Source organism: Rana temporaria, chromosome 5, assembly GCF_905171775.1.
Source record: "Rana temporaria chromosome 5, aRanTem1.1, whole genome shotgun sequence".
NCBI classification, from domain to species: Eukaryota; Metazoa; Chordata; class Amphibia; order Anura; family Ranidae; genus Rana; species Rana temporaria.
This window is the reverse complement of record NC_053493.1, coordinates 301,197,679-301,218,314: the sequence shown is the minus strand read 5'-3', so window position 1 is coordinate 301,218,314 and position 20,636 is coordinate 301,197,679. Positions and strand designations below refer to the sequence as shown.

General features: G+C 47.2%; 1 protein-coding gene across 1 annotated transcript in view; it reads left to right on the top strand.

Annotated features, from left to right (window-relative positions):
- Positions 1 to 15,989: 15,989 nt before the first annotated feature.
- ABHD3 (abhydrolase domain containing 3, phospholipase) overlaps positions 15,990 to 20,636 on the top strand; it is a 98,474-nt gene continuing 93,827 nt past the window's right edge. Inside the window, exons 1-2 of the mRNA XM_040354052.1 lie at positions 15,990 to 16,258; positions 19,491 to 19,654. Coding sequence (XP_040209986.1) covers positions 16,076 to 16,258; positions 19,491 to 19,654 — 347 coding nt within the window. The 5' untranslated portion in view covers positions 15,990 to 16,075. The remainder of the gene's footprint in view (positions 16,259 to 19,490; positions 19,655 to 20,636) is intronic.

The following is a 20,636-nucleotide window of genomic DNA, read 5'->3' as shown; positions in this document are numbered from 1 at the left end:
CTTTCCTATGACCATGCAGAGATGGAAGCAATGGAACTGAGGCTGCCATGAAAAAGGCTAATGATGTCAGTTACACAGAAGTAGTGTACCACCCCCTAGCGTTGCTAGAGTGCTAGAGTTAGGTTTTGTATAGGGTAGGTAAATTTGCCTAGCCTGCGTGTTTTTCTGGGTCAGGGTTGAGTGACTCAGGGAGGCTGGTATGACTCACGGGCAGCATCTCTGATACCTGCCCCTACTTCTAGAAACATGCAGAAGATTCCGGAGGGGTGGAGGTGCTGCCTAGAGTACTTTGAAGGCCCTGGCCAATCCCTAACAGATGGATTGGCAGGGGGCAGGGGGGTAGCGCTACAGTAGTATAGAGTTGATAGATGTGATTATTATGTCTAGATGGGAATGACTATTTACCAGCCTAAACAAGAATATGCAATTGTATCTAATAAGTACGCTGCTTGCTTGTTCAAAAACCCTTAGTAACAGATTTCCCGTGGCCAGCAAAGGGACCCGTGTAACTCATGCATGTCAATACAGTGGTGCAGTGAGTAGCACGTTAGCCTAGCAGCAAAAGGGTCGCTGGTTCAAATCCCAACCACGACACCATCTGCTTGGAGTTTGCATGTTCTCCCTGTGCCTGCGTGGGTTTCCTCCGGGTACTCCGGTTTCCTCCCACACTCCAAAGACATGCTGGTAGGTAAATTGGATCCTGTCCAAAAAATTGGCCCAGTATATATATGTATATCTGTGTGTCCGAAGCGTGTTGAGATCCTACGGGGTAAAATTACCGCACCAGCCAAGCAGACACTGGCTGGAAAAAGCGCCCAGAGGCGATTCAGTTCGCATGTGTAGCGCTATACAAGTCATTCATTCATTCAATAATTAAAGTGGAAGTCCAGTCAAAAATGAAAATGTTCGGGCTAAGTCCCGTTGGGAGCCCGATCTGGGGGTGCTGTCGCCGGGTGAATGGGACGAAGTCCTTACTAACTGTAAGTTAGTCTCTCCTAAAATATCAGACCGTCTAACCCAACTATATATCCTGCACCGGTCCTACCTGACGCCTCGCCGGATCTCAAAGTTTAGGCCGGGTAGTGACCCTAACTGCCCGGGCTGTGGTTCCCCTGAAGCCACCCTTTACCACCTCCTCTGGGAATGCCCCTGTGTGAACGACTTCTGGACCCAGGTAGTCCGGTTTCTCTACGACCGAATGGGCTCCCCTCTTTCCCTTAGCCCCCGACAATGTCTGCTCGGGATATTTTCGCTGTCTGAGGCCGAGAAATACCTTAACACATTTTTGCAAGAGACTCTGTTCCTCGCAAGGCTTCAGATAGCGAAAACCTGGCTGAGGGGTCCCCCTCCCACCCTGCAACAATGGATCAAGGCCGTCAACGACACCTTGCCTTTCAAAAAGCTTCTTTATACCCATAGGGGATGCCCCGGTAAATACAATAAGATCTGGGATAGATGGCTGGGGGAAGCCTCCTCCTGTGATACCCCTACTGGTTGACTCCCCCCATAGGCACCTGCTGGATACCCCCGGGTTAAGGCCCCCATTACCTACGTGACATGTCCCTTAGCCCTTTTTCGCATTGCCATATGCCGCTTATCTTGTCTTTGTTATGTCTGTTATGCCTGTACTCTTGACATTATCATGTATCCTTGCTTGTGGTGCATGTTGCACCGTTTATTACACTGTCTGTAACCACCCCTTGCTCTATGCTCAATAAACGTCAATTTGATTTAAAAAAAAAAAAATGAAAATGTTTCTATTATTATATATAAAATATCTTTATCTTTGACATTATTCATTTTCTGTATAGCTGATTGCCAAGCTTAGAAAGTCTAATCAAAGCCAGACAATCCACTTCTTCCTTTTCTTCAGGGACAACCTTATTTCCTTATTTCTGAATTCTGCATGGGGGCCTCTTACTTCCTGAAAACGTTGTCCTTCTCTGATACACGCCCCACCCACATCCCTCCTCTCCTTTAGACAGACCTGCCTAGACCTACCCAGCCCTTCATACTTTAGACAGGCTAGAATGTGACTTTGGAGTGTGACTTTGATCCAACGTTACACTTTCTGGATCAAAGACGCATCAAAGCATTGCAGGTACCTTTTCAAAGTTGCATAGATGAGAACGGGTGCCGTTGAAATCAATGGGTGTCCAAATTCGCAAAGACAAATCATACTAGTGGAGCCTTAGGTCGCGTACACACGATCGGTCCATCCGATGAGAACGGTCCGTACACCGATGAACCTGACTGATGGTCCTACACACCATCGGTTAAAATAACGATCGTGTTAGAACGCGGTGACGTAAAACACAACGACGTGCTGAAAAAACGAAGTTCAATGCTTCCAAGCATGCGTCCACTTGATTCTGAGCATGCGCGGGTTTTTAACCGATGCTTTTGCATACTAACGATCGGTTTTGACCTATCGGTTAGGCGTCCATCGGTTCAATTTTAAAGAAAGTTCTCATTTTTTTGACCAAAGGTTAAAGAATCTATGGGGCCTACACACGATTGGTTTGAACTGATGAAAACGGTCCTTCAGACCGTTCTCCTCTGGCGATCCTATCGTGTGTACGCGGCCTTAGTCTACGTTTCCACTATTGCAACTACAAAGTTGCACGATTTAGAGTGTGACTTTGAGTGCAGCTTTGATCCAACTTTACGCTCTCAGGATCAAAGTTGCATCCAAGCATTGCACTTTTTAAAGTCGCTGGTTTACAAAGTCGCATAGATGTACCAATAAAATAAATAGACGGTGACTTTTCATGTAACTTTGGACAGATAGTCGCATGACAATTTACAATACCACTATTGCGACCACAAAGTTTCACGATTTAGAGTGTGACTTTGATGCGACTGAGTGCAGCTTTGATCCAACTCTACACTCTCTGGATCAAAGTCGCATCAAAGCATTGCAGGTACCTTTTCAAAAGTTGCTGATTATCAAAGTCGCATAGATGGGAACAGGCTCCTCCCATCCTGTATACACACACTGGCCCAGATTCAAAGAGATCTGCGCTATATTTGCGGAGGCGCAGGGCAACGTTTTTGCCCTGCGCCCACGCAAATATTTTGCGCTGCCGTTGATTCACGGAGCAAAAATGTAAATGAATTATTTAAATTAGGCGTGCTCCCGCGCCGAGCGTAGAGCGCATGCTCCGTCGGGAAACTTTCCCGACGTGCATTGTGGCAAATGACGTCGCAAGGACGTCATTTGCTTCAAAGTGAATGTAAATGGCGTCCAGCGCCATTCACGAATCACTTACGCAAACGACGTGAAATTCAAATTTCACGTCGCGGGAACGGCGGCTATACTTTAGCATTGGCTGCCCCTACTATTAGAAGGGGCAGCCTTACGCTAAAGATGCTGTACGGAAACTCTGTACCTTGCGTACGCAGGGCCTGCGCAACATTGTGAATCGGCGTAAGTATGCAATTTGCATACTATACGCTGACCACAATGGGAGCGCCCCCTAGCGGTCAACGCAAGAATGCAGCCTATAATCTGCGTGGCATAAGAGCCTTATGCCACGCAGATTTTAGGCTGCAGTCGGTGTAATGAGTTCTCTGAATCAGGAGAACTCGTTACGCCGGCGCAAGTCAGCAATTGCGCTGCGTAACCTATGGTTACGCAGGCGCAATTGCTTACTGAATCTGGGCCACTGGCTACACAGGAACAATGTTTCTTCCAGGAAGTGATGTCACTAGCTTTCAGGAACCACTGACTGATTTTACTCTTAGAAGGAAGTAGAATTGAAGTCATGTGACGGCACAGGAAACAGCTAAATAAAGGTAGAAAAACTGGGATTTTTTCATTTTGAAACATAAGGCTGAACTTGGCTCACATTTAATGATTGCAGAGGAGAAATAGGGTGGACTTCTACTTTAAAGGGATTATTCTCTGGTCTGTGCTATCCAATAATCAAAAGACGGAGGAGAAAGAGCATATGGCTGCATGTTGAGATAAAGAGTGTCTTGTAACTCCTTTCAGCGTCCTCCATATCGCTGTGTAACATAGGAACTTCAATGAACAACACTCACGTTCCCTGAGCAGGCTGGAATAACTCTCATTGCACTTGTCATATTTTTAGAAATGATTTCATTACAGAGGCACTTCAGCTGGGGAACAAGACCCTCCCTCTGCTCCTCTTCCACACACCCATCTTTGAATATCCTTGACTATGGTATAACAGATGTGCAATTAAACCGTATTATTACCCCTACTACCCAAAACCAACCTTCTTCCCATTAAATGGAGACCACACCAGTTGTTGGGTAAAATAATAGGCCGTAGCAGCCTTATTTTTATTAAAGATAATAATTTAACAATTTTAACGTAAACAACACACCTGTCCTATAACTAACTGACGTTGGTCTCTGCAGGCGAAAGCCTGTAACTGTAACACTATAAATATATATAAACATATATATACACAAACTCAAACCCTGTATATATATAAACATATATATACAATTAACTCCTCAATTGCACTGCGGTCTCTCGTGCCCTTCTGTCAGGCCTCAAGCCGATGCGTGCTCAGAGACCCTCCCGACCGCAGTGCACCATACCGTTCCCTCCAGGTAACCTCCGTTATCTGGGCACCATCCTTTTTCCTGTCACCGACAGGTCTTAACTCCCTTATTTTCCGGCTCCTCCTTCACCCGCAGAGACCAAAACCACGATGCCACGACAACCTCGCTGAACCTATGGATGAAACAAAACACAAACCAACATACACAACACAACACTGACGTACAACATGACCTACATGACCACAAGATATGAACTTTTCAGCTCACTGTGCTTGCCCAGGGGCGGGAACAGCCCCCTTTATGACCTCCTCTCTCCTCCCCCTCAACCCCTCACAGCCAATGGTCACTGCGCTCCTGGATCCGGGCCTGCTATACATGGCAGATGTGCCACAGGTCTCTGCCAGGCACATCTGGGCATGTACAGGGGTGGTGCTTGTGCATGACCTCTGGCATGTGTGCATGCACAGAATCTAGTGGTGAGCATGCGCCCTTCAGCAACACCCCTGGCATGTGTAATGTGGACATTCCAGGAATAAGCGGGGTCCAATGTCAAGGAAGGAAGGCGTGCTGCAATGCTACAAAATTCTAATGATGGGGTAAAATATTCAATTTTCTAAGAGGTCTGCTTTAACAAAAGTCTTAAAACTTGTAAAGACTCGCAAATGGTTGGCAAAAAAAAATAAAAAATAGAAAGGTACATTAATTGGCAACACCACTCTTTTCAACGTCAAACTTTTCTTTGTTATGCATGGTGGATCGCTTTTCAGTGGGCAGTTGACAGGCAGCTGGGAGGCAACATACCACCTCCTTAAAGCGGTTGTAAACCCTGTAAAAAAAAAAAAAACCTTTAAGACAAAGCCATAATGAGCTAGTATGACTTACCTTAGATCGAAGCCCCCGAAGCCGTACTCGTGTCCCCCTCCGGCTTCAGACATTTCTTCACAGATACCCGGAAGGTTTCTTCCGGTATCGCCACTCCGGTGCTGTGATTGGCGGGAGCGGCGCTGACGTCACTCCGCGCATGCGCGCGGGAGCCGGGAAATACGGTTTTGCTGTTTTTTAAGAATGGGATTGTCTCTACGGCGCGCATGCCATGTATACCTTTTGGAAAATATCTCCTAAACCGTGTAGGTTTAGGAGATATTACAAACACCTATAGGTAAGCCTTAATCTAGGCTTACCTGTAGGTGTGACTTCCTGGGGGGGTTACAACCACTTTAATGCCTGTTTTGTTGCTGAAAAGCCGGCTGCAGCTTTAAAGGGCTTGTAAAGGTTCATTCTTTATTTTCTAAATAGGTTTCTTTAAGCTAGTGTATTGCTGGTTCACTTACCTTTTCCTTCGATTTCCCTTCTAAATGTTTTATTTGTTTGTCTGAATTTCTCACTTCCTGTTTCTCCTCAGTAAGCTTGCCTCCATCATCCGAGCTGTTCTGGCTGGGGGTTAGTCAGCCAGAACAGCTTACTGAGGAAGAACAGGAAGTGAGAAATTCAGACAAACAAAAAAAAACATTAAAGGGGTTTTCCACCTATTTTTTAAGTTTATTAAAAGTCAGCAGCTACAAAAAGTGTAGCTGCTGGCTTTTAATAAACAGACACTTACCTGCTCCACGGCTCCAGCGACGCGCCGGCCGGGGCTCCACTCCTCGCCCCCCCTCGCCGGCCTGCGTCTTCATTCCTAGTGTGGGCACCCAGCAGTGACAGCTTTCGGCTTCGCGGCCGGGCACCCACTGCGCATGCGCGAGCGGCACTGCGCATGCGTGAGCGGCGCGGCGCCGTCCGATTGGACAGGCGCTCGCCTACAGGGAGGGGCTGTGAAAACGCGATTAAGCTAATCGCCTTTCCAGCCCCTCGGCGGAAATAGGAAGTGGGACAGGAAGTCCCCTTCTCCTGAAGCCCCCACTCCCCCCCCAAAAAAATTACATGCCAAATGTGGCATGTAAGGGGGCGAGGAGTGGGTTAAGCGGAAGTTCCATTTTTAGGTGGAACTCCGCTTTAAGAAGGGAAACCGAAGGAAAAGGTAAGTGAACCAACAATGCACTAGCTTAAAGGAACCTATTTAGAAAATCAAAAACTAACCTTTACAAGCCCTTTAAGGCTTTGTTTGGACATGCGGTTTAAATGGGGGCAAAAATATGCAGTTGAGCCACGTTTTTGTCGTCCACCAAAGGCCCCCCACGAAATCTGTAATAGGCAGCAGATGGGGATGTTTACATGCTGCGGCTGCAATGCTTCGCTTTACACCCGTGGCAAAGTCGACCCAACATGTAGTGCTTGATGGGGTAGCAAGCCTGCCAAACAGTACACATTCAAGTACATGGGGAAGCGCGGCAAATACCCCAGAAAAAATGAGGTTAAAACCAGAGGCGGCCCGTCCATTAAGGGTGCATGGGCGTCGTCTCCTTCCTATCAATGTTTCCGGCCCCCATACAAGACCCTGGATGCATGCATTCCAATGGGGGGGGGGGTTGGTTTGAAGCACGTGATTAGAGTCAGAGGCTCTAATAGGCTTCAAAAAAAGGGTAGGCTTGGGACACAAAGCACTGCAAACCGAGCCCATCCAGTTGTTTGACAATAGCAAATGCATATGTAGCACTACCCCCGAAGGAGCTGCTGGTTTACATTTGGGCCTGCCGTTACCTTACCGTTCCTTGGGTTCGTCTCAGGGGTTCTCCTTGAAGAGTTATCTGGAAGAAATGTCTGCACCAACACAAAGTCTCTTTCAGGGGTTTTATTGAACAAACTTTCCAACAGAGGGATGGGGAGGACTCAGGTATCTTACTTGCAGGTCACGAATATTCTCCTAGGTCCAGAGGAACAGCCGTCTCCACACTGGACTCAGCAACCACTGGATAGGCCCACTCTCACTGTCCTAGCAGCCGGTGTGAAGCTCGATCAAAAGAAAGTCTCTGCCACAGACTTGGTGGTAGAATTCGCTCAATAGTCTCTACCACAGACTCGGTCAACCCCTCACTGGGTGAGTTTCTGAAGTAAAAGAACACAGCTCTCAGTGCCAGGGTCTCTCAGCCGTTCCAGGAGCACTGTGAGGTAAATTTTGATCCGGATACATCCTCCAATTGAGTCCTCAATTGCTCGGTCCCTTCAATCAGGTAAAGCGACAAAGGATCATCCCTGGATCAGTAGGCCCCAGCAACTCCTGGGCCTACATCTCAGTTGCAAGGCCTCAGGCCAATGTGGCCTGAGGCGGAAACTGTCAACACATTCCTGAGACCAGGAGGGCCCTCAGGTGAGGATCGTAAGATGAACCCCACAAAATGGTGTTTTCCCCTTAAGTACCCTCTCCCAGAATGCACAGCGGGTTCACCACACCCCCTGGGCTGCTTCTGGGAAAGAGGCACCCAATGCATCCAGCCTGTTGCCTTTCCAACCCTGACCAGCGGTGGCAGCGACACCCATCGTCAGGAGGAAAATCATGCAACCAGCTGAACTGAGACAGAGCCACAATTTAGACACAATCCTTCTGAGCCAACTACTGAGTGAGTGAGTGAGTGAGTAACTTGTATAGCGCAACAAATGCGAACTTAATCGCCTCAAGATAACTGCTCAGATAACTATAATTTAAACATATAGCGCCCACTCATTGGGAGCAGGGCACTACATACTTCCCCCGCCACAACAGACGATGTCCCCATCGTCGAGGAGAGTTTGACCCTCAATCCTGAGGGTCGATACCTGAATCCCAAAAAAACTTGAATAGGGAAGGGAAGGGTAAAGTAACAAAAAAAAACATTTCACATAGACACACAATAATCATAATACTATACACTACAATGTCCCTCTCTCACTATCTAACCCATTCAGGCCTGGCTTAGGAGGAGATCCAGGGTACCTGAAAAACAAAACGGCGTACACAGGCAGGCAATATAAAACATTTCTGTACAATGGAAGCAAAGCCTTACTTCCTGAGAAATAAAACTTTCTTTCCAGATATATTTCTCTTTGTGTGAATAACTAAGTGCTGAAAAAAATATGTATGTAGCTAAATGCAGAAGAGTCCAGTTTCTGCAGAATAAATCTCTGCCATCTAGTGGTCGAAGACCAATATACCAGAGTCTCCTTTTTTTTTAAGTGCTGAGGTTGGTAGAAAAATCTTGACTCGGAGCCTAGTACAGGCATGTCCAAAGTATGGCCCGGGGGCCAATTGCGGCCTGCATTCCGATTTAATGCGGCCACACTGGTAATTTGGACATATATCTCTTTTGTAGCCCCCAATAAATCCCTGAGCATCGTACATTCAGAGGCTGCATTCATGGCAATGGTGAGGCTGCATTCATGGCAATGGTGAGGCTGCATTCATGGCACTTGTGAGGCTGCATTCATGGCACTTGTGAGGCTGCATTCATGGCAATGGTGAGGCTGCATTCATTTCAATGGCGAGGCTGCATTCATGTCAATGGCGAGGCTGCATTCATGGTAATAGTGAGTCTGCATTCATGGCAATGGGCACTCATTAGGCTGCATTGATGGGCATTGACCTGACTTATTTTGCTTCACAGTTCTTGATTTAAAATGTGCGTGTTATACGCATGTGCGTGTTATACACCAATAAATACGGTATATCAAAATAACACGCCTAAACTCATTCTTAGACTCTTCACCACACACAGCCACAAAGACAAGAGAATTCTCGTTGGGAAATGTATTAGTTCATTTGCATTTAATTTTAATGGTTCGAAGAATGTCAGGCAAAATGGTCGGCCCTCACGCATGTTCACTTCATCAAATCTGGCCCTCTTCGAAAAAACTTTGGACACCCCTGCCCTAGTACTAACTAACTAGTTACCCCAAGTCTTTCAAAGAAGAAAAAAAATAAAACGGAAATTCTTCTTCTTCTTGCAGAGTGACAAACTGGAACAGTCACTATAGATATTCACCAGTAAAAGCAAGGGTCAGGCAAAGTCAATGATTTTCCCTGTTTGTCCACAGTGGTGACGAAATACACACGGTCATCTTTCCCAGGCCGGCAGATAACCACTTTATCAGCATAAACGTGTCAACCATAGCTCCAGTGTAGTAGGCATTCTTTAAAGCGTTCATCCATAGTGAAGGAATGGCCTATCCTCCGAAACGGTTTAGGTACTTCAAGGTAGTCCCACACAGCTTCACTGTACCATTCTTCTCTGTGGGTTTCAATTTCCTGCATAATTTCCCTAGGAACGTAAGTGAACTCCAGTCCATATTCAGTGGCCACCCGTTTGTTTAACAATCTCTGTGACCGGGCAAGCCTAGGCAAAGATCGGGTACTTCCATATCCAGGAGGTATACACGAGACTGGGGACTTTTAAACCATGGAGTCCACAGACAATTTTCCTGATCCATGCGAACTGGTAACTTTGGGCAGGATTTCACTAGTAACAGCCGGGGCTTCAACTCTAGGTGTTGTCTCCCCGGAATCCATAGCCGACAATTCCAAAGAACTACGTACTGAGGCAACATCCTTCATTTTGCTCTGCAACAATTCCAGGGACATAGTTTTCAAAATGTCCCCACATATGTCTGACAAGGACCTCATCTCCTTTATCAGCGAACCATTTCGTACAGTCCCAGGTACTTTTTTCCCAGATGTCTTACTGGATCCTAACGTGGACTTCCCGGGGATATCACCTCTCTCGGGGTCTGGTTCCAGCAGTCTCTGGGGTGGGCCTCTACAGTGGCCGCGGGAGGCCTTCACGTATCCCACCTTCCTCCGGGCAGGTTTAGCGAAGATGGGTGCAGCGATGGTGAATACAGTTGAAGTAGTAATGGTAGCGGTGTCCACTGGTGACCCACTCACAGTGGTAACAGTGCCAGCTCCCTCCGGAATGGCTGTTGTAGCGGATGTGGTAGGCATGGGCCGGACAATCTAGTCAAAGGCAGCAGCTTCTTCTGTCACATTGCCTGTGATCCAGTCCACTTTGTAAGCGCAGGGTGGCATAATTGGTTGCTCCACAGAAAACAGGTACTCCCCAAATCGTAAACATCGAACAAAAGGACGGAGATGCATAGCCAGTGCATTACACCTGTTACACAGCATACCCAGCGCCTCCATATCACCGATTGTGTAGAGCACAAACCGACCATGCAGCTTCAATCGAATTCCCAAGTCCGGCAGCATAGTACTTAGTGGTACCCACAGGAAGCATCCGGGGCCCAAAAGCAGACTGCAATGGTAGCATTGAAGACATGGCGGTGCTCCGTCTCTCTGGGTGTTGGACACACATGTGGCGTCCCACACAGCGAGCAGGCGGGAACTCCTCCCACTTGCTCTCTTTGGCACGTAGCTTGCAGGCTTTTCTTTTCCTGGACTCCACCCAAAGCTCCATGCAGTCAAAAAGTGAAAAATTATCACAAATTTCGTCCCCGTTTTAGCACAGCGCTTTTTTCCCTCTGTTGTATAGGTCCCAAATGAACAGTCTGTTTTTGTTGCGAGAGGTAACGGCAAATCCCGGACGAGACCCCACGTGTAGCACTACCCCCGAAGGAGCTGCTGGTTTACATTTGGGCCTGCCGTTACCTTACTGTTCCTTGCGTTAGTCTCAGGGGTTCTCCTTGAAGAGTTATCTGGAAGAAATGTCTGCACCAATACAAAGTCTCTTTCAAGGGTTTTATTGAACAAACTTTCCAAGAGGGATGGGGAGGACTCAGGTATCTTACTTGCAGGTCATGAATATTCTCCTAGGTCCAGAGGAATAGCCGTCTCCACGCTGGACTCAGCAACCACTGGATAGGCCCACTCTCACTGTCCTAGCAGCCGGTGTGAAGCTCGATCAAAAGAAAGTCTCTGCCACAGACTTGGTAGTAGAATTTGTTCATAAGTCTCTGCCACAGACTAGGTGAACTTAGGATTCGCTCAATAGTCTCTGCCACAGACTCGGTCAACCCTTTTTACTGGGTTAGTTAAGAACACAGCTCTCAGTGCCAGGATCTCTTAGCCGTTCCGGCAGCACTGTGAGGTAAACTTTGATCCGGATACATCCTCCAATTGAGTCCTCAATTGCTCGGTCTCTTCCCTGGATCAGTAACTCTTGGGCCTATATCTCAGTTGTAAGGCCTCAGGCCAACGTGGCCCCGAGGCGGAAACTGCCAACACATTCCTGAGGCCAGGAGGGCCCTCGGGTGAGGATTGTAAGACGAACCCCACAAAATGGTGTCTGCCCCTTAAGTACCCTCTCCCAGAATGGGCTGCTTCTGGGAAAGAGGCACCCAATGCATCCAGCCTGTTGCCTTTCCAACCTTGACCAGCGGTGACAGCGACACCCATCGTCAGGAGGAAAATCATGCAACCAGCTGATCTGAGACAGAGCCACAATTTAGACACAATCCTTCTGAGCCAACTACTGCTCAGATAACTATAATTTTAACATGGGCATATTTGCTATTTTCACATTGATTCTCCACCCAGACAATCAGGAGGCGGGACTGAGACCCGTTTCCTGATTAGCCAAAAGGAGAAGCATTCCGATTGGCCGGCGAGGAGGGAGGAGACAAAAGCCGCCGTGATGCCCACAGAGGAGAGCAGGAGAAGGGGAAGTCTCCTGTATTGCCTGTTGCCCGGGTGAAACGTTGCCCGCCATAGATGGGGTAAGTGCTCCAGACCCAACCGACAAGGGGGGGGGGCGTGGTGCAGGTTACCCGACAGGGGGGGGAGGAACCAGCCAGCCACCACTGGTTAAAACAGGCAGTGAGGAGGCATTCCATCACTTATCAGTAGGTCCTGGAGTGCGATCCGAAGTAGATCAGGCTTCAGAGGAATGAGAGATTTAGACACATGTCTAAATCTACCTTTAAAAAAGAAATGAGAATCTTCCCCTCTTGTCCATTTCAGATGATCATGGAGATCTTATGGACCAACCTTTTACAAGTGAGGAGATTTGTAATACTATTAAAATGCTGTCGCTCCATAAGTCTCCTGGCCCTGATGGGCTTCCTAATCTTTATTATAAAAAAAATTCTGAACATCTGGCTCCACATATGGCTCTATATTTTAATTCCCTGCGGGATGGAGGTGTGGTCCCTTTGAATGAAAACAAGGCCTATATCAGTGTTATTCCTAAACCCGATAGGGACCCCACTGATGTTCGTAATTATCGCCCAATTTCACTGATAAATTGTGATTTGAAGATTCTTTCAAAACTTTTAGCCTCTCGCCTTAATACCTTCTTGGCACAGTACATTCATAAGGACCAATCTGGATTTATAGCGGGCCGTCAGACTCTGGACCAAATTCGTCGATCCATAACACTGATATCAGCAGCGCGTTCCAACTGGGATGCTCCGCTTACCCGGGAACTTTTACTCCTTTCACTAGATCTTAATAAGGCCTTTGACAGTTTAAATTGGAATTATCTTTTTGTTACTCTAGAGACCCTAGGATTTGGCCCTGTATTCCTTTCCCTACTAAAAACTTTATATAGCTCTCCAGTAGCCCAAATTTCCATTAGAGGTCATAAATCACCATTATTTCCTGTTCGGCGGGGTACAAGACAGGGCTGCCCACTTTCTCCTTTATTGTTCGCGTTAGCGATAGAACCCCTAGCTATGGCGATCCGTTCCCATTCTGACATTCATGGTATTTGTTGTGGCCAGTAGGAACATAAGTGCGCATTATTTGCCGATGACGTTCTTATGTATATCACTGACCCCCAAGTAACATTGCCTAATTTGCTGTCTCTACTAGACAATTTCTCACAACTTACCGGCCTTTCCCTGAATACTCAAAAAACAGTAGCACTTAATGTATCATTACCCTCTACTGTAGTGCAAATTCTTCAAAATACATATAGTTTTAAGTGGGCCCCTCGCTCCCTTCCATATTTAGGGGTCCAGCTGACTTCATCCATTGATACTATCTATGGGGCCAATTACCCCCCATTATTTAGAAGACTAAAGGAGGACCTTCGCTGCTGGGCAGATTATTCGCTTTCATGGTTTGGCAGGATCAATTCCATAAAAATGACTTTTCTACCTAGGCTCCTTTATTATTTTAGAACCCTGCCGGTGGCAGTCCCGAGGGGAGACATGCAACGCCTGCAAGCCGAGGTCCTGCGCTTCGTGTGGGGTAACAGGAGGCCTCGGATTCAAAAACGAACGCTTTATACACCTAAATCTATGGGGGGGCTCGGTCTTCCTAATTTACAAGCATATTTTCAGGCTGCCCAAATTGCTCAGTTAGCCTACACTACAGCTAGAGGCTTGGTCCCCCTTTGGGTTTCCATTGAAGCACTTTCCTGCCGGCCATTTTCCATTGGATCCTTAATGTGGCTTCCTGGTCGTTTACGCCCGCCTATTTTATGCCCTACTCTGTCACATTCCTTAGCAATATGGGATAGGACGCGCCACCGCAGTTCTTTATCATCCCCTCACACGCCATTGGCTCCCATTTTTGGCAACCCTGAGTTTCCACCTGGTTTGACTCCACAGCTGTTTCAGTGGTGGCTTAATAAAGGGCTTTTGAGAATTGGTGATTTCCTTAATGGAGATCAAATGTATCCTATACAACACTTTAAAGATGAGTTTCTTATGCCCCCTAGCGAATTATTTCCGTACAACCAAATCGCATCATTTGTCAGATCTAAAGTTAATTTAATGTTGAGACCCTTTACGGTTACGACATTTGAATTGTCCTCTACGGCTTGCAGAGAGGTCGTATATCTGCGTTATATACTTCTATTACTGAAATTGATTCAAAATCTGTAAAATTTATTACCTATATGTTGCTGGCGGCGAGAATCACGATTGCTAGGCACTGGAAGCAGTCGGCAATTCCTCTTGACCAAGTTAAAAGTAAACTCAACTGGATTATGATTAATGATAAACTCTCCCATATGCTTTGTAATACTAAGATATTTAACAAAATATGGGATCCATGGATCGACTATATTTCGATTCCCTAGGGAACTCCGGGATGACCCTCTCCTCCCCTTTTTTATTTATTTATTTATTTTTTTCTCTTCTTCTTTCACTCCTTTCTTCCCCTTTTTTTTTTTTTTCCTGTTGCTTCTTTTCTCTAAAAAAAATGTATGCAATACAGATGTTTGTATTTGAGGCCTTTTGTATACTTCATGTTTTGCTGTTGTGATAACTGGAGGATGTGTGTTATGGCCATGTTTTCTATATCTTTGTATTGCTATGTTGCTTAGTTCAGCCAATGTGTCTGTCTACATTGGAACTTGTTTTTCTTTAACCACTTAACGCCCGCCGCACGCCTATTTACGTCCACAGAATGGCACGTACAGGCAGATGGGCGTATATATACGTCCTTGCCTTCTAGCGGGTGGAGAGTCCGGTCGGGACCCCCCCCCCGCTGCGTGCGGCGGGCGGCTTACCTCGGGGAGCGATCCGGGACGACGGCGCGGCTATTCGTTTATAGCCGCTCCATCGCGATCGCTCCCCGGAGCTGAAGAACGGGGAGAGCCGTATGTAAACACGGCTTCCCCGTGCTTCACTGTGGCGGCTGCATCGATCGAGTGATCCCTTTTATAGGGAGACTCGATCGATGACGTCAGTCCTACAGCCACACCCCCCTACAGTTGTAAACACACACTAGGTGAACCCTAACTCCTACAGCGCCCCCTGTGGTTAACTCCCAAACTGCAACTGTCATTTTCACAATAAACAATGCAATTTAAATGCATTTTTTGCTGTGAAAATGACAATGGTCCCAAAAATGTGTCAAAATTGTCCGAAGTGTCCGCCATAATGTCGCAGTCACGAAAAAAATCACTGATCGCCGCCAATAGTAGTAAAAAAAATAAATTAATAAAAATGCAATAAAACTATCCCCTATTTTGTAAACGCTATAAATTTTGAGCAAACCAATCGATAAACACTTATTGCCATTTTTTTTACCAAAAATAGGTAGAAGAATACGTATCGGCCTAAACTGAGGGAAAAAAAAATTTGTATATATGTTTTTGGGGGATATTTATTATAGCAAAAAGTTGTCGCTCTATTTTTGTTTATAGCGCAAAAAATAAAAACCGCAGAGGTGATCAAATACCACCAAAAGAAAGCTCTATTTGTGGGGAAAAAAGGACGCCAATTTTGTTTGGGAGCCACGTCGCACGACCGCGCAATTGTCTGTTAAAGCGACGCAGTGCCGAATCGCAAAACCTGGCCTGGGCATTTAGCTGCCTAAAGGTCCGGGGCTTAAGTGGTTAATAAAAAATACATTGAAATATAAAAAAGAAATGAATGCAGCCACCACATCTAAGGATTGGTAAATTGTATTATAATTTTGACAAGGGCCCCCGAGAATATGAACAGCCGAGGGGGCCCCCCCCCAAGGTCTACTCCCAGCTGTGGTCAGAACAGAGTTAACAATGAGAGCTGATTCTGGAGACCTCCAGCAAGGACAGCTCTACTAGTGTCAATGGAACTCAGCTCCTGGCTGGCAGATGCGCCGCAGCGCCTCTTAGTGGCCGACGGCGACAAGCGCAGAGAGCTCGTCCGAAGGGAGGCTGAGGATGCCTGCTTCCATATAAGAGCGGTTCCTGGGCTGATCCTCGCCCACTACCCGGAGCCGGTGTGTGTCCTTTGCATGAGGGTGACAGCAGGCGGAACGATGCTGGAGATCATCAGTTTACAGGGCTTGACCCGGGATCTGTCACTCTACCTGGAGAACCAAGTGCGAGTGGGTCTGTTCGGCTCCGGGGTGGGCTTGTCCTTGGTGCTGGGATTTGGTGCAGCCTATGCCTGCTACTACCTTAGTGTCATTGCCAAGGTAAGTCCCCTACATGTCTATTGTCACCCCCCTTAGTGGCATCGTCAAGGGAAGCCCCATACATGTCTATTGTCACCCCCTTAGTGGCATTGCCAAGGCAAGCCCCATACATGTCTATTGTCTATAATTACCACCTTAGTGGCATTGCAAGGTAGGTCCCCTACATGTCTATAGTCACCCCCTTAGTGGCATTGCCAAGGGAAGCCCCATACATGTCTATTGTCACCCCCCTTAGTGGCATTGCCAAGGTAGGTCCCCTAAATGTCTATAGTCACCCCCTTAGTGGCATTGCCAAGGTAAGCCCCATACATGTCTATTGTCTATAATTACTACCTTATCGGCATTGCCAAGGTAAGTCCTGGTGTCACTGTCTGATACAGGTCTACTGTCACCCCCTTAGTGCCATTGCCAAGGTAAGCCCCATACATGTCTATTATTATGCCCTTAGTGGCATTGCCAAGGTAAGTCCCGTACATGTCTATTGTCACCCCCCTTAGTGGCATTGTCAAGGGAAGCCCCATACATGTCTATTGTCACCCCCTTAGTGGCATTGCCAAGGTAGGTCCCCTACATGTCTATTGTCACTCCCTTTAATGGTATTGCCAAGGGAAGCCCCATACATGTCTGTTGTCTATAGCCACCCCCTTAGTGTCATTGCCAAGGTAGGTCCCCTAAATGTCTATTGTCTATAGTCACCCCCTTAGTGGCATTGCCAAGGTAAGCCCCATACATGTCTATTGTCTATAATTACTACCTTAGCGGCATTGCCAAGGTAAGTCCCGGTGTCACTGTCTGATACAGGTCTACTGTCACCCCCTTAGTGCCATTGCCAAGGTAAGCCCCATACATGTCTATTATTATGCCCTTAGTGGCATTGCCAAGGTAAGTCCCAATGTCACTGTCTGATACATGTCTATTGTCTATAGCCACCCCCTTGGTGGCATTGCCAAGGTACTAAGCCCCCATACATCACTATTGTCCATAATTACCACCTTAATGGCATTGCCAAAAGGAGCCCCATACATCACTATTGTCACTCCCTGAGTGGCATTGCCAAGGTAAGCCCCCATACATCACTATTGTCACCCCCTGAGTGGCATTGCCAAGGTAAGTCCCAATGTCACTGTCTGATACATGTCTATTGTCTATAGACGCCCCCTTGGTGGCATTGCTAAGGGAAGCCCCATACATCACTATTGTCTATAGCCACCCCCTTAGTGGCATTGCCAAGGTACTAAGCCCACATACATCACTATTGTCCATAATTACCACCTTAATGGCATTGCCAAAAGGAGCCCCATACATCACTATTGTCTATAGTCACCCCCTGAGTGGCATTGCCAAGGTAAGCCCCCATACACCACTATTGTCTGTAATTACCACCTTAGTGGCATTGCCAAGGGAAGCCCCATACATCAATATTGTCTATTGCTAACCACCTTAGTGGCATTGCCAAGGGAAGCCCCATATATCACTTGTCAATAGTCACCCCCTTAGTGGCATTGCCAAGGAAGCCCCATACATCACTATTGTCTATTGCTACCACCTAAGTGGCATTGCCAAGGTAAGCCCCACACATCACTATTTTCTATAGTCACCATCTTGGTGGCATTGCCAAGGTAAGCCCCATACATCACTATGTCTATAGTCACCACTTTACTGTCATTGTAAAGGTAAGCCCCATACATGACTATGTCATTGCCTGATACATAATTATTGTCTATAGTTACCACCTTAGGGCCAGATTCTCAGTCACCGGCGTATCTTTGCCCGGGCGTACGCCTCCACAACTTAGACGGGCAAGTGCTGTATTCTCAAAGCACTTGCTCCGTAAGTTGCAGCGGCATAGCGTAAATCGGCCGGCGTAAGCCCGCCTAATTCAAACTACTGTGTCCCGACGTGATTGACGTTTTTGCGGAACGGCGCATACGCCGTCCGTGGAATTTCCCAGTGTGCATTGCTCCAAAGTACGCCGCAAGGACGTCATTAATTTCGACGCGGGAACAACGGCCATACTTAAAGCGGAGGTTCACCCAAAACCACAACTTTGTACCATCCAAACTAGCATACTAGCATCAGCTACCGTATGCCTTTTTTTTTTTTTTTCGTGCTGTATTTTACGGTTTAATCTGTAAGTTTAGTTTCAGACACCCGCGGGGAATGGGCGTTCCTATGAAGAGTGGAACATGATTGACGGCCGGCTATGGCGCGTCACACGTTCCGAAAACAGCCGGAGTAGGACTCGGCTCTTCACGGCGCTATACGGCGCCTGCGCACAGACTAGGAGCTGACTGCGCAGGCGCCGTATATGTCCGTGTCCTATTTCGGCCTTTTCCGGAAGGCATGACGCGCCATAGCTGGACGTCAATCATGTACCCCTCTTCATAGGAACGCCCATTTCCCGGCCGGAGTCTGAAACGAAAGTTACGGATTAAACCGTAAGTACACTGCAAAAAAAAAAAAAGGCATACTGTAGCTGACGCTAGTATGCTAGTTTGTATGGTAGATAAAGAAATTTTTTTTTTTAGGGTGAACCCCCGCTTTAACATTGGTACGCTGCACTTATGCCTCATATAGCAGGGGCAACTATACGCCGGGAAAAGCCTAACGTAAACGTCGTAACTTTACTGCGTCGGCCGCGTGTACGTTTGGGAATTCGCGTATCTAGCTAATTTGCATACTTAACGCGGAATTCTACGGAAGCGCCACCTAGCGGTCAACAAAAAAATGCAGTTAAGATCCGACGGCGTAAGAGACTTACGCCTGTCGGATCTAATGGATATCTATGCGTAACTGATTCTAAGAATCAGGCGCATAGATACGACGGGTGGGATTAGGACTTACGACGGCGTACATGGCGCTGCGCCGTCGTAAGTCCTTTCAGAATCTGGCCCTTAGTGTCCCTGCCTGATACAGAACCATTGCCTATAGGAACTTCTTTAGTGTCATTTCCTGATGCATTACTATTGTCTATAGTTCCTACCTTGGTGTCACTGCCATGGTAAGCCCAATACATCATTATTTTCTATAGCTACCACCTTCCAGTCACTGCCTGATACATAACCATTGCCTTTAGTAACTACCTTAGTGTCACTGCCAAGGTAAGTCCCACACATGATTACTGTCTATAGCAGATTGCAGGGTGTCTTGTAATGAATGAAATGTTGTGATCACCTTGATGATTGAGGTTATGTCATTCTAGGTAATTCTTTGCCTCTTACTCTCCTTACAGAAACCTCAGCTGGTGACGGGTGGAGAAGCATTGTGTAGCTTCGTAAAGCAATACTGCCCAGCTGTGACGGAAACTTACTACCCTACGCTGTGGTGCTGGGAGGGCAGGACCCAGACATTGCTGAGACCATTCATCACTGTCAAACCACAAGTGCATTACAGCAAGTGAGTATGGCATGACTTCATTCATTCACCTGCTCTGCACTGACACCGGGATGACAGGTGAATCTCTAATAGTCCAGGTACCGGTTCACCGGTGGGCGAAGCCAAGCCATCCTTTTGCAGGAAGCAGTATTAAAGGATTTGTAAAGGGATTTTTTTTTTTTCAAAATAACAAACATTGTATACTTATCTGCTTGGTGCAATAGTTTTGCACAGAGAAGCTCAGATGCTCCTCTTCTCTGGGTCCCCTGCTGGCGCTCTGTGCCCCTTCCGCAAGCTGAGTGCCCCATAGCAAGCCGCAAGCTGAGTGCCCCCCGCTGGCTCTGATAGGCTTTCCGAGTACAGCCTTCGTCTCCCGAATGTTTTATTCAGGGAACGTACGGGGGTGCGTTTTCTTTGGATAGGACTGACGGCCGTCTCAGCCAATCAGGTTCACCGATTCTGGTTATTGGTAACCTGATTGGCTGAAGCGTCATCGAGGGCGGGAGAAGACATCGAGGGACGTGGAAGCAGAAAGGTAAGTGCATTTTACAGGGCACAGAGGCGACAAAGGGCACAGTGGCATCAATGGGTACAGTGGCGACAAAGGGCACAGTGGCGACAAAGGGCACAGTGGTGACAATGGGCACAGTGGCAACAATTAAAGGGCACAGTGACATGCACAGTGGCAACAATGGGCACAGTGGTGACAATGGGCACAGTGGCAACAATTAAAGGGCACAGTGACATGCACAGTTGCATCAATGGGCACAGTGGTGACAATGGGCACAGTGGCAACAATTAAAGGGCACAGTGACATGCACAGTGGCAACAATGGGCACAGTGGCGACAATTAAAGGGCACAGTGGTGACAATTGGCACAGTGGTGACAATTGAGGGGCACAGTGGCTGCGTTTGATGGCATGGCACAGTGGTGACAATTGATGGCACAGTGGCTGCGTTTGATGGCATGGCACAGTGGTGACAATTGATGGCACAGTGGCTG